Source organism: Pipistrellus hanaki (genome assembly GCF_964339955.1).
Source record: "Pipistrellus hanaki genome assembly, chromosome: 4".
Classification (NCBI taxonomy): Eukaryota; Metazoa; Chordata; class Mammalia; order Chiroptera; family Vespertilionidae; genus Pipistrellus; species Pipistrellus hanaki.
The window spans coordinates 14,472,213-14,485,302 of NC_140506.1; the positions used below are offsets into that span (position 1 = coordinate 14,472,213).

General features: G+C 48.0%; 1 protein-coding gene across 1 annotated transcript in view; it reads right to left on the bottom strand.

Moving 5' to 3' along the window:
- MYO10 (myosin X) overlaps nucleotides 1-13,090 on the bottom strand; it is a 190,930-nt gene that overhangs the window by 19,557 nt on the left and 158,283 nt on the right. Inside the window, exons 21-26 of the mRNA XM_084881644.1 lie at nucleotides 9,831-9,937; nucleotides 8,705-8,938; nucleotides 7,946-7,991; nucleotides 6,371-7,237; nucleotides 5,060-5,183; nucleotides 1,310-1,553 (exon numbers count right to left, since the gene is read on the bottom strand). Coding sequence (XP_084737770.1) covers nucleotides 1,310-1,553; nucleotides 5,060-5,183; nucleotides 6,371-7,237; nucleotides 7,946-7,991; nucleotides 8,705-8,938; nucleotides 9,831-9,937 — 1,622 coding nt within the window. The remainder of the gene's footprint in view (nucleotides 1-1,309; nucleotides 1,554-5,059; nucleotides 5,184-6,370; nucleotides 7,238-7,945; nucleotides 7,992-8,704; nucleotides 8,939-9,830; nucleotides 9,938-13,090) is intronic.

Consider the following 13,090-nt stretch of genomic DNA (forward strand, 5'->3'; position numbering starts at 1 on the left):
TGGGGGGAGAGAGAGAGAGAGAAACACTGATTTGAGAGAGACCCATCGAATGGTTGCCTCCCGCACACATCCTGACTAGGGCCAGGGATTGAGCCTGCCACCGAGGTTAAGTGTCCTTGACCGGAATCGAACCTAAGACCCTTCAGTCTTTGGGCCAATGCTCTATCCACTGAGCCAGGGCTGAAAAACCTTACTTAATTTTTTAACAAAAAAAATAGGTGCTCAAATGCTTTGTACAAAGAGGGTAACAGAGAAAGGAGTCTTCTTGGGTTCAAAGACCAGCTCTGCTTTGCTCATTGCTGAGAAAGAAGATGGTACATATTTTCTCCACGGGAAGAAGACAAATGCTTCATTTCAGAAAACACCTCACTTGGGGAGGTGATCAGCAAGTACAAAAAAATGGGTAAGGATGGTCAAAAGTAAAAACTCTCTGTTGTAAAATAAATAAGTTGAGGGAATGTAATGTACAGCATGGTGACTACCGTCAATAACACATATTGTATATTTTGAAAACTGTTAAGAAAGAAGATCTTAAGAGTTCTTATCATAAGAAAAAATATATAACTGTGGGCTGATAATCATTTTGCAATATATACAAATACCAAGTCTCTAGAGGTGGTACACCTGAAACTGATATAATACTACATGTCAACTAGATCTTTAAAAACAGGACAAAAAACAAACACCTCCCGATTGGCAGTCAGCTCCCAATTCAGCAATCTGGCACAGCTGGGAGTGTACGAGAATTGAAAGTGGTATGTTGACCAATAAAAGGATGATAAAGAGTGAGCTTCTGTCTGTGGACTGAAAGGTCCCAGGTTCAATTCCAGTCAAGGGCATGTACCTTGGTTGTGGGCACATCCCCAGTAGAGGGTGTGCAAGAGGCAGCTGATCAATGACTCTCTCTCATCGATGTTTCCAACTCTCTATCCCTCTCTCTTCCTCTCTGTAAAAAATAAATAAAAATATATTAAAAAAATAAATAAAGAGATTCTCAGCCAATCGTTCAACCACGATCCCTGCAAACAACCAATCACGGCTCCAGAGGGCTAGTTCCATGTCCAACCAGCATCGTGCAAACGAGAGCCATGTTTGCAGGTAGCCACAGAAAGGGACCTGTTCACAGGTGAGGTCGTTCCCCTCATTTCCTCCCCAAGCACGCCACTGAAGTGAACGGTTGGGACGCACTCAACCCGTATGGAGCCCACTGCCTCAGTGAGCTCGCACCGGCTGGCTTTGTGGCACCAGCAGATGATCCAGCTGCCCCAGAGCACCACCCGCAGGGCCACTCCAAGGCTCATCAACCTACTTTGCCGTCCGGATTTCCACGGTGCCCTTGAGCTTCTCCTCGCTGTCGTTTTCAAAGTACATCAGCTTGGACTGGCGGAGGACAAACCAGCGCCGCTTCCAGTTCCTCCTGGACAGCGTGGAGGAGCCGCCGCCCTTCTTGTGGAGCCAGCCTTGCTTGAGGGCCTCCTGCTTGGAGCGGAACCACAGGAAGGTCTCGTCTTTGAGGACGCACCAGCGGCGTTTCCAGGAGTTCATGAGGCCACCTGTTCCCCGCAAGATCGGGAGGGAGGGGTTTAAGAAAAGCCAATCAAATGGGATGACAGTAGCAGTGGGTCTTAAGGCTCGGCCTGCCCTTTATTTTGCCACAGGTGACCTGCCCTCAGACACCCCTCAATGAAGGATGGTGGCATTGCCGGCTTGTACAGGGGATGCTGGGTTGATAGGACACTTGATATTGGCTGGATGACACAAGAATGTTGTCCCCTTCGTATGCTGACTGACATCGAACCCTGCAATGAGTCAGGGGCTTTGGGACGAGAACCACTTCTGTATGTTTACCATCAAATGCCCCAGAGGGGAAATTAGTTTAAAATGGTTTCAAAGTTTATACATTTCTTCCTGTTTGGTCAATATAACATGTCTTGTCGGTGATTTTGTAGTTTAGCAATAAACTCTAACTTACAAAGAAAAAAGGACTCTTTTTTTTTTGGATAAACACATCTTAAAGAAAAAAGCAGCAGCATCTGAAAACAAGATGTGTAAGGTATAGGATTTAGAATATGAAATGAAGTAAGACTCCACAGTGAATTGTAATTAGACCTAAAAAATGAGGTTAGCTATAACTTATTTAGTGGGACACTGTTTTTTGTTGTTGAGCAAAATTACACAAGGAGACAAAGATATACGGACGTCACCTTTGATAAAATAAAAAATATTTCTAATACCTTTCTAGCAGGATAATTTTATCTTAGTAGTCTACACTTTTCAATGACACTCCTACCGCTATCATTCAATAATCTGTTTTAGCCCTAGCTGGTTTGGCTCAGTGGATAAAGCATTGGCCTGTGGACTGAAAGGTCCCAGGTTCGATTCCGGTCAAGGGCACATGCCCAGGTTGTGGGCTTGATCCCGGAAGGGGGGAAGGGGGGGAGAGGGATGCAGCCAATCAATGATTCTCTATTATCATTGATGTTTCTCTCTCTTTCCTTCTCCCTTCCTCTCTGAAGTCAATAAAAATATATTTTTTAAAAAATCGGTTTTAATGTATCCACTTTAGAACACAATCTACTTCAATAATTTATTATAAAATCTCCACATCTTTTTTAACTAGCCAGAAATTAAAGTAAGAGACATTTAAACATGGATATTGAAAGTAGGTATGAAGAAGTTATTTTTCTTTCACATATTAGAAAGAAATGTAAATAAAAGACCTCAGATTAACTTCTTCAATGACTGTAGATCTAGATCGCACATTGGAACAGATAAGGCAGTGACAACACTGCCTTTGTCTGGCGTGCAGAGAGCACCTGCTTCGTTGAGCAACACAAACTGCCGCCCTTTCCAGTATCTGGAGCACTGCTTGCTCACCTGGCTGAGAAGTCTTTGTGGTCACGCCAAGCTCCAGAGCCATTTCCTAACAAACAGCAAACTTGCCAAAGACTACCAAAACTTTCTTTCCTTTTTGATTTGTGACTTTAATCTGGGTTTCTCAAACAAGCCCAGAGGAAATGGCAATACAAAGTTATTCTATTATCTTATTGTCTTTAAATGATAAAGGTTATTCACAGTTGTTTCAAAGACAGATTACAACAGTCATCACCATAGCACTCACTGCCAGTGTATTCACTCTGTTGCTCTTATACTGTCAATAGGACTCGTGCCCAGCCCTTCCTCTGCAGTTTTGGGTGCTCTCTCAACAGGACTTCATTTAGAGAATTTGATGCAATGCTATGAGTTTCCAACTGCAAACACCTTTAATAGAAGGATGGGCTGGTGAAAACTCAATTTATGCCCATATCTGGTGGTTAATTTTCTTTATTAAGTAGAGGGCCAGTGCACAAAATTCGTGCACAAGTATGTGTGTGTGTGTGTGTGTGTGTGTGTGTGTGTGTGTGTAAGTGTCCCTCAGCCCAGCCTGAACTATCTCGAAATCCGGGACCTTTCAGGGGATGTTCCACTGCTGTTTTAAACCAGCAGTCGGACATCCCTCTCGCAACCCGGAACAATTGGCTCCTAACTGTCCACCTGCCTGCCTGATCGCTCCTAATCACTCTGCATGCCTGCCTGATCACCCCTAACCACTTTCCTGCCTGCCTGATCACTCCCCAACAACTTTCCTGCCTGCCTGATCACCCCCCAACAACTTTCCTGCCTGCCTGATCACCCGTAACTGCCTCTGCCTGACTGCCTGATCACTCCCTAACTGCCCACCTGCCTGCCTGATCACTCCTAACCACTCTGCATGCCTGCCTGATCACCCCTAACTGCCTCTGCCTGACTGCCTGATCACTCCCTAACTGCTCACCTGCCTGCCTGATCATCGCCTCAGCCAAGGCGACCCAGCACTGACTGCCGAGGGGGCTGCAATCAGGCCCGGATAGAGGCTGGGAGAGAAAAGCAGAGTCTGATTGCAGTCCCTGTAGCACTTGGTGCTGGGCTGGCATGGCAGAAGTCAGTCCTGCAGTCAATGAACATGGGATCTATTAATATCTCTTTAAGAGGAGTTGAGAATATAAAGTACAGTGTAGAGCAATTACTTATATTATTTCACATAAAACTCTTTTCAACTAAGGTATTTTCCTTTATTTGAAATGTATCTTTATTGTTGAAAGTATTATAGATGTCCCTTTGTTTTAGTCCCCCCCCCCCCCCCATTGATCTCCTCCACCCTCCACCTGCCCCTTCCAGACCTTCCCGAGACTATTGTCTGTGTCCATGGGCTATTCATTCCTATCTAATACATATAAATCTAGAAAGATTTAGAGAAAATAAAATAAAAGATATGTCAGGTAAATATTGAACAGAAGAGTTGAATACAGTCTTGAAGCCAAAACACAACTCATGAGATAAAGTTAGTCATTGTAACTAACAAAAGGCTCCTTTCACTAAAGAGATAAGATGGTTCCCAATACTTATACACATAACAGAACAGTGTGGGGGTTCAGAATGAGCCTCACCAAGATGTGTCTCAGTGGTATGCATATTTTTGAGCTAAGAGCAATTTTAGCTTCATGCTCAAGTGAAAATTCTGCCCCTCACTTTTAACTACCTAAAAATTTTGAATTAGAGGCCTTGCCTATAACAACACATTATCCTATATAATAAAAGGCTAATATGCAAATCGATCAAACAACAGAACGACTGGTCGCTATGACTTGCACTGACCACTAGGTGTTTAATTTAGGAGCTGTCCCCTGGTGGTCATTGTGCTCCCAAGGTCCCCAAGGAGTAAGGTGCAGTGCAGTACATTCCAAGTTCAACAGCAATCCCAACGTCCAACCATAACTCTCATCACTGGTAACCGTGGCTGCCAACTCTGTCCTAACACTGCACCAACCGAGGGCAGTCGGGGCAATGTTCTTCCTGGTGTTACCGTGTCACCCAGGTCACCCCACCATTGCATCCTCCCCGCAGCTAAAGACCCTGACTCTAGGTGGGAGGCAGGGGAGGGTGATATTTCCAACCCCCTCAGTCAGCCTCAGTGAAAACACAGCCTCCACACCCCCTCATCCCACCCAGACCCACGCGCCCTGGTGGCTGCAGCTCCTACCTTTCATGTACAGAAAGCTGTGGAAGTAAGGCAGCGTGACGCAGCTGTACACCGAGTCCCGCCGGTAGGAAAGTTCATCGTCCGTGTCGAACCTCGAGTCAAAGTCCTCTTCACTGTCTTCAAACTGGACGAGGAGGAGAGAGCAGCGGTGAGCGAGAAAACCAGAGAGCAGGCACAAGCGTGCCCAGCATCTACCGGCATCGAGAAAAGGAAGAACCACCGGCAATGAAGCCACACACGGTTCATAACATTACAGTGGCGTGGTCCCCAAGACACTCCCACGGTCCCTTGCACGGATACAAAAAATGCTAGACACACTTTAACCCAAAAGCCATCTCCTCGAAAAACAACCCAGCTATTTAAAGGCCCAATTTTCATCAAACCAGGCAAGAGTTAACTGCCTTTAAATTACTGAGCTAAAAATACCGAGTCTTAGAAAGTCAAGGCAGTGTTCAATTCATGGCCAACAAGGCGGTGGAGGTAGGGGTGGAGTTAAAATTAAGTGATAAATAGCCCTAGTCGGTTTGGCTCAGTGGGTAGAGTGTCCGCCTGGGACTAAAGGCTCCCAGGTTCGATTCCTGCCAAAGGCACATACCCAGGTTGCGGGCTTGATCCTCCCCCCCCCCACCAATAGGGGGCGTGCAGGAGGATCAGTCCCCAATGATTCTGATCATTGATGTTTCTATCTCTCTTCCTTCATCTCTGAAATTAATTAAAAAAATATACAATATATATATATACAACAACGATGTTTCTAGCTCTCTATCTCTCTCCCTTCCTCTCTGTAAAAAAATCAATACAATATATTTTAAAAAATAAATAGAAAAAAAAAATAAAAATTTTTTTTTTAAAGTAAGTGATAAATAAATGCAGACTCTGGAAAAGACACGTTTAAGCCCTGAAAGATCCCTCCCTTTCAACCAGAACAAGCTAGGACATCCTGTGGTGGGGGCTGTGAAGCTACTGTGAGCCAAGTTCTCCAAAATGCCCTCAGCTCTTCTGGTTCCAATCAGGGCAGGTCTCCTTCCCTGACTGGCTGCAGCGCAGGGACAGACACAGCCAAAGTCTCCTTAGGCTTTGGGCAAAACGCAGCGCTGGGCTTTGTGTCTGATCTACAGGAGACACATCCAAGTTCCATTTACTAACCCGATTGATTGTCATGGGGAAGAGAGAAAGTGGTTTGAGATCGGCTTTAGGAGCCTGACTCTGAAATCCTGGCCTGGTCCAAGGGATGGGGCAGCAGGGGTGTGGCTCAGGACAGCTCCTATCTCCGTGGGGGGCCCCGGGGACCCCGGGGGAGAGGGTCCTCACCGAGGACTGCGCCCCTTCGGAGCTGAAGCGGTAGGCCCCGGAGCTGTTGTAGGTGCCCACGGAGCAGCGGTAGTCGGGGGACCACTGGCTGCCGCAGGAGTTGGAGAAGGTCACGCTGCTGCTGGAGGTGACGGCGCCGTCCCCGTAGTCGTCCTGGTCGAGGTCATAGTCGCCCTCCGGGGAGGGGAGGCCCCCCGCGTTCTGGGGCAGGCAGTAGGTGGGCTCCCCGCTGGAGGAGCTCTGCTCGGAGGGGGCCAGGAGCACGGTGCTGTCGGCACTGGGGCTGGTGGGCACCACCGTCTCGTTCATGTAGGGGTCCTCCTCCGAGGACTCGTCGCTGGTCCGGATGCCGCTCGTGCGCTGGTCCGAGTGGCCGTGCTCGCTGGGGTTGGGCGAGTCCTTGAAGGCGTCGTCCTCGGCCTCGAAGCCCTCGTCCACCTCCTCCTCGGGGTAGGGCTGGCTGAAGTTGAAGGTGGGCTTCTCCCCGCTCGCGCTCTCCACGAGGTCACCCAGCTCCCCGGAAAACTCGCTGCCCACCGACAGCGAGCGCTCGATGTTGCGGACGCACTCGTCGATCTCGTCGAAGTTGAGCGACTCCAGGAACTCCTGGGCGGCCCGGCAGGCCTCGTCCTCCAGCCTCTTGAGCTCCTGGTCGCGCAGCTGCTGCAGCTTCTGCAGGGAGGCCTCGGTCAGGGACAGCTCCTGCCGCTCCTTCATGCGCTGCAGGTCCTCGATCTCCTTCTCCAGGCGGAGGATCTCTTCCACCTGCTTGTTTTCCTTCTGCTTCTCCAGTTCCCGGTGGAGTTCGGCTTCCCTCTGGCTCTTCTGCAAGGCTTCCAGCTCCTGCCGCTTCCGCTCCGCTGCCTCCTGGACGGAGGGGAAGGAGGCGTGAGGTGTCACAACAAGAGAACAAGCATCGCTCCTCCTCTGCAGTGACGAACCACCACATGCTGTTTTGGGCTATAACTGTGATCACCCTCCCATCCCCAAGTTGATATGTGGAAGCTTTAGCTAACCCTCAGGAGCTCAGAATGTGTCTGTATTTGGAGACAAGAGCCTTGAAAGAGGCAATTAAGTTAGAAGGAGGTTGTGAGGTGTGTCCCTAATCCAATCTGACTGGTGTCCCTGTGAGAGGAGACTGGACACAGAGGGACACTGGGGGTGCTGGCACAGATGCAAGACCTTGTGATAACACAGCAAGGAGGTGGGCACTGCCAGCTAAGGGGACAGGCCTCAGAAGAAACCAAACATTCAACATTTTGATCTTAAGACTTCTAGACCTCCGAATGGTGAGAAAATAAATTTCTATTGTTTAACCCACAGGGCTGTGGCACTTTGTTATGGCGGCCCAAGCACACTAACACAGTAGTTTAGAGAAGTTACGCTGTCATGATTCACACTAACATCTTGGACATGCACTAATTTTCACCCAACTGTAACAGGATAGAAATTGCACCGTAAACATCGCTCCTAATGTTCTTCCTACATCTCCGTAGGAAGACACTCTGAGTCAAAGTGTGTGAAGTGGGAAGGAAATGGACGGACGAGATGCCACATTGTCACTGCATTTGTCACCTGTTGGGCGTGGAGCTCGGCTTCTCTTCGTGCCCTCTCTCTTTCTCTAAAAACGGTAAAGAAAAGACAGTGAAAATAAACAAACATGATGGGGGGAAAAAGAAAAAAAAGAAATCCCAGAACCACTTGTCAGAGAATGCTCACTTTCTTTAAAAAGCTTTGCTAAGACAACTTAAAAAGCAAGATGGAAGAGGCCTCTTCCTTTGGCAATATACGCTGAGTGGCAAGATTATTATGATCTCCAAATGCATAATAATCTGACCACTCAGTGTATAGCCTATATAATAAAAGGCTAATATGAGAATTGTCCCCTCGACCAGCAGGCAGGCCAGGCAACCACCCATATTCCCCCCTCCGCGTTCCCCCCGTCGTGGCCAGGCTGGCAAGATCCCACCCATGCATGAATTCATGCACCGAGCCTCTAATATGTGTGTGTGTGTGTGTGTGTGTACACATACACATACACATACACACACACACACACACACACACACACACACGCACTGAGTGACCAGATTATTATGCGTTCAGAGATCATAATAATGTGGCCACTCCGTGTATTTACTCTCTGCATGAAATAAAAACACACACACAGAACCAGCTTCTCAGTGCTGCCAAGACATTTTACATTTGAGCCACCAGACTCTACTGTTTCCAACAGCAGATTGGGCAGCACCCATGGGGATCTCTTGGGGTGAGGATGGGCACTGAGCCTCCAACTCAACAGGTGTCCTCCTGTGTCATCCGAGGGCGCCATACCTTTCCTCTTGCTCCCGCCTCCTCTTCTCCTCTTCCTCCCGTCTCCTCTTTGCTTCCGCCTCCTGCTTCTCCGCCAGCAGCTGTCTGTACACCCGCCGAGCCATCTGACCTCGGACCTGCTTCTGGAAGACAATGGCTGCCCTCCGCAGGTGCAGAAACCGCCTCCTCAGCAGGAATGCTCTGTAATTCTTCTGGATCACCACCACGCAAGAAAGGACCTTCCTGTATTGCTTTCTGAAAACGAGAACAAAGACACAGCACAACAGAATAACTGTGGAGGCAATGAGGCTTCGAGGCCTTCCAGTGAGTTTCCGTTGATGCCACAAAATAAAGGAACTGGACCTCGTTTGGGAAGATGCTCTCATTATAGAGTCTGTCTTGAACAGGAGGCCCCTTTGGGCAAAACCAAGGCAGAAGAAAAACAAAATAACAACAACAAACAAAAGAAAAGCAAGAACCCTATCATGATCCTGGCTGAAAATAAACACATCATCCCTAATGCCGACTTTGAGAAGTTCTGGCAGGAAGCTGGGTTGTAAACAGGACCAAGAGATTTTTAAAGATATATTCCCCTGTTCCTACGAGGGGGGGGAGGGGAAGGACAACATCAAAAAAGTGGCCACAGCAGGACAGCTTTGGACTGCAGAACATGTAGCAGCGCGGGGTCTCAGGTGGCATGCTGGTCCACGGGAGTGGACAGAACTCAAACGCACATGAGAAGATGCTGCCCTCTCTGGTAAACACTGAAGGTGGGCCTCTGTGGACCCAATGAGACACCAATATCAGCAGCCAAAACACCAACGTTAACAGCCAGGCCGCCTCTGGCTTCTGTATGCCAGAGCGATGAACCTGGGAAGCAGTTTAAGCATCTCAGCACGGTCGCCTAATCCCAGTGCTCTAATGGAGAGGTTAGGGCCCCCTTTCCTACTCTCTGCCCAAGGCAAGCTAACGAGGCATCTGGCATTGGAAGATAGGAGCACTGACCTGGGGCTCTCCTTCGCCTGATCCTAACCTTCCATCCGGGTCCCCTTTAAGGAAAAGCACTCGACCAGCCTATCCCACCTGATGGATTGTATTGGGAAGGCTGCATGGAACTTAATGCCTGCTCCCCTCTGATGCTTCTTACCGTGCCAAGTAGCCCAAGACGTGGGCCCGGATCACCATGGCTGCCCGGGTAACTTCCTCCTCCCGCAGCTTCTCCAGTTTCTGCTCCAGGGATTCTCGAAGGAAGACCTGTCCAGGAGGGAGTGACAGGTCAGATCCAAAGCAGGTGGCTGGTAGAAGGAAGGCATCTCTGAGTCAGAGATATTGGGTGTGTGTGTGGGGGGGGTGTGTGTGTGTGTGTGTGTGTGTGTGTGGATGCACCAGGGGGGACAGCAGGGAATCTTAGGGCTTTTCTCCCCTCGCCTTAACTCTGCTGTAAGCACATACAGCCACGCTTTACAGCCACGTGCTTCCCCACTCCCCGTGGGGAAGGGCCTTGTTGTTATTATTACTTTTTAAACGAGGCATAAACTAACACATAACATTGACTTAGTTTCAGGTGGATATCATAATGATTCAGTATGTATACAGTCAAGGAGGGAAAATTTTCCTTCCTACCCTCCTTTGTTCTTTGGGCTGATCTAACAATTAAACTGACTCAAGACAGATGAACAGGAGGAAAGACAAATATAATTACGTCCACATGGAGGTCTCACAGAAATGGGCCCCGAAGTGACCAGAGCAGGCGGCTTAGATGCCAGTTGTAGGCACAGAGACGATTACTCATGAAGATTAGACAAAGCAAAGGAGTTTGTGTGTGGGGCAGCAAATGAAGGAAGTAACCAGTTTCTCCTGCAGCCTTCTCAGCCTCGACTCCCGCCTCTGGTGATAAGGATGAAGTCATCCTCCTTGTACTGGGAGGACACTTTCACACAGGGAGTCTCGGCCTGCTTTCAGGGGGAGTGCGGGGGAGGAATCAGAGTGCCTCTTTTTTGCACAGCTGTTTCTCAAGTAACTTCAATAACTTCTGAAAAAATATTTTTTTTGGGGGAAAAAATCCCTCAATCAAGATACCATTATGTTCTCTTGAGGGCACATTTTCCCAGACGCTGCTCTGCCTGCTCCCGGACGTTGGGCCAGAAAAGGAACTACTGTATTTTCCGGCGTATAAGAGGACTTTTGAAACGAAAATAAGTCAACCGAAAATCGGGGGCAAAAGACCAAAATTGCACAAAAATTATCTGCAGATCTTGACGGCAAAGTAAGTCTTTTCTTTGAAGTGGGGGGTAGTCTTATACAGCGGATATAGACCTAAACCTATGTTTTAACTGTAAAATTAGGGGGTCGTCTTATACGCCGGAAAATACGGGTAAAGAATCCGACCACCTGTGACCCACGGCCTTACCTACTCCTGCCCTGGGTTCCCCAACATGGGTAAAACCACAAGTAACGCTCCTAAGTAGTTTTTTTGTGCAGTCCTATCATTGCAAAAATTACTAGAAAATCCAGATGCTCATCAGAAGTTCAAGGCTTTAAACGCAAAGACATTCTGACAGCAATACCAACCGACACACACGCTAGTCGCATAATTAAGTCAAATGGTGGTCGGTTTAAGGTCAAAGTCACTTAGTGTACACAATTTATAAGCTCTGTTTACATTTACTTCCCAACTTTCTGTGAATTGATAAGCTTCCTTCCTACCGCTTCTTCCAGAGTTTTACCAATCACAACTTAAGTCTTCTTTAAAGCTCCACTTTTTGACTACTTCCCTGATCATGTCAACCCACGGGGAGCTCTCCTCCGGGGAGCCTGTGTTCTCATTCATTACAGGATGACTCTTCAGTTGCATGTGGATGTCTGCTCTCCCAGCAACACAGTGAACTGAGGGCCATGCCCACGTCTTTATGTCTCTGTGTTCCCTGTGCTCTGCTATGCCGGCTCCACGCCTGGCCCGGGCCGGGTTCCCATAAGGAAAGTTGTAAGTGAAGCTACACTGAATCCTCGGAGCTGAGCAGGGTCTGTTACTGGCTGCCTGAGTATAAAGCAGTGAGACGGGAGGAGGATATCTGTTTGTAGTAGAGAATAGAGTATCTTTCTGGTTAAAAAAAAAAAAAATCAAAGCAGACTATATCATACTGCCAAGAGTGGACCCTGAGCCATCTTCTTTAGAAAGTCTTCCTTGAGCGATTAAAGGTATGGCATCCTTGTGCCATTGACTGAGCTCCTACTATGTGCAGTGTGTACAACAAACAAGCAACTCTACATTCTCCATTGGGGAAATGCAGAGAAACCCACAGGCGATGACAAGAGATTACAACAGGGCCAAAAATGGGATGAGGTGGGATGACAGAGGAGGGGCTTCACCCAGTTCTGGGGTGAGCTTTTGGGATGGGGTACCCAAAGATTGTCAGAAAGGATTCCTGTCAAAATCTACATTTAAGTTGGTAAGTGAAGAATGAGTTGGATAAATTAGGAGGGGGAGCAGAATTCTAGGTAGAGGGACCCATAAACCTGTGAGGACACACCGGGAGGTGACACCCCCCCCCCCCCATGAGTTACTTTGCTTATTATGAGTGGAATGGGTGGAACCTGTGACTTCCTCTAACCCACAGAATATGGAAAAGGTGATGGGAAGTCATTTCTGTGAATATGTCCCCTTATATAAGACTCCATCTTAGGAGGGTTGAGGAAGGGGGTCATGTGGTCAAGAACTTGGGTAAGGGGGTGTCTAGAAGCAGTGAGCAGCCATAGGTGGTAGCCAGAAAGCAAGCGGGAACCTCACTCCCCCAACTGCAAAGAAGTGGAATCTGGTACCACATGATGTATTGCAGAATTGTACACTGAAACCTGTATAATCCAGAGGCAAAGGCTGCCCTGGAAGGAATTCTGCCTGCGGCCTGGAGACCCTGAGGGGAGCCTCCAGTACTGTTCCTGGACCCCTGACCCACAAGTACTGACATAATTGTTTGTAGCCATTCGTTTCACAGCAATAGGTCACTGATACAATACCGCTGCACACCATCTCTACCCTATTAGATGCTTGGACCTTAAATAATGCCTGGCCACTCAAAATAACTCAAGAGCAGAAGAGAAGAATGTCCATTATATGCTTTCCCTTGCTGAGTGGCCCTGAGGTGATGCCCAAACACTGGGTATTGCTCCCACATTGGTCCATGTTATGATGGCCTGAATGTCTGTGTGTCTGTGTCCTCACCAGCATCTTATGCTAAAATCCTAAGGCTCAAAGTGATGGTATTTGGAGGTAAGACCTTGAAGAAGTAATGAAGTTCAGGAGGGTGAGGCCCCATGATGGATTAGTGCCTTTATAAGAAAAGGAAGAAAAGGGAGGTAAGGGGAGGCAGAAGGGAAAAGGGAGATAAATGGTGATGGAAGGAGACTTGA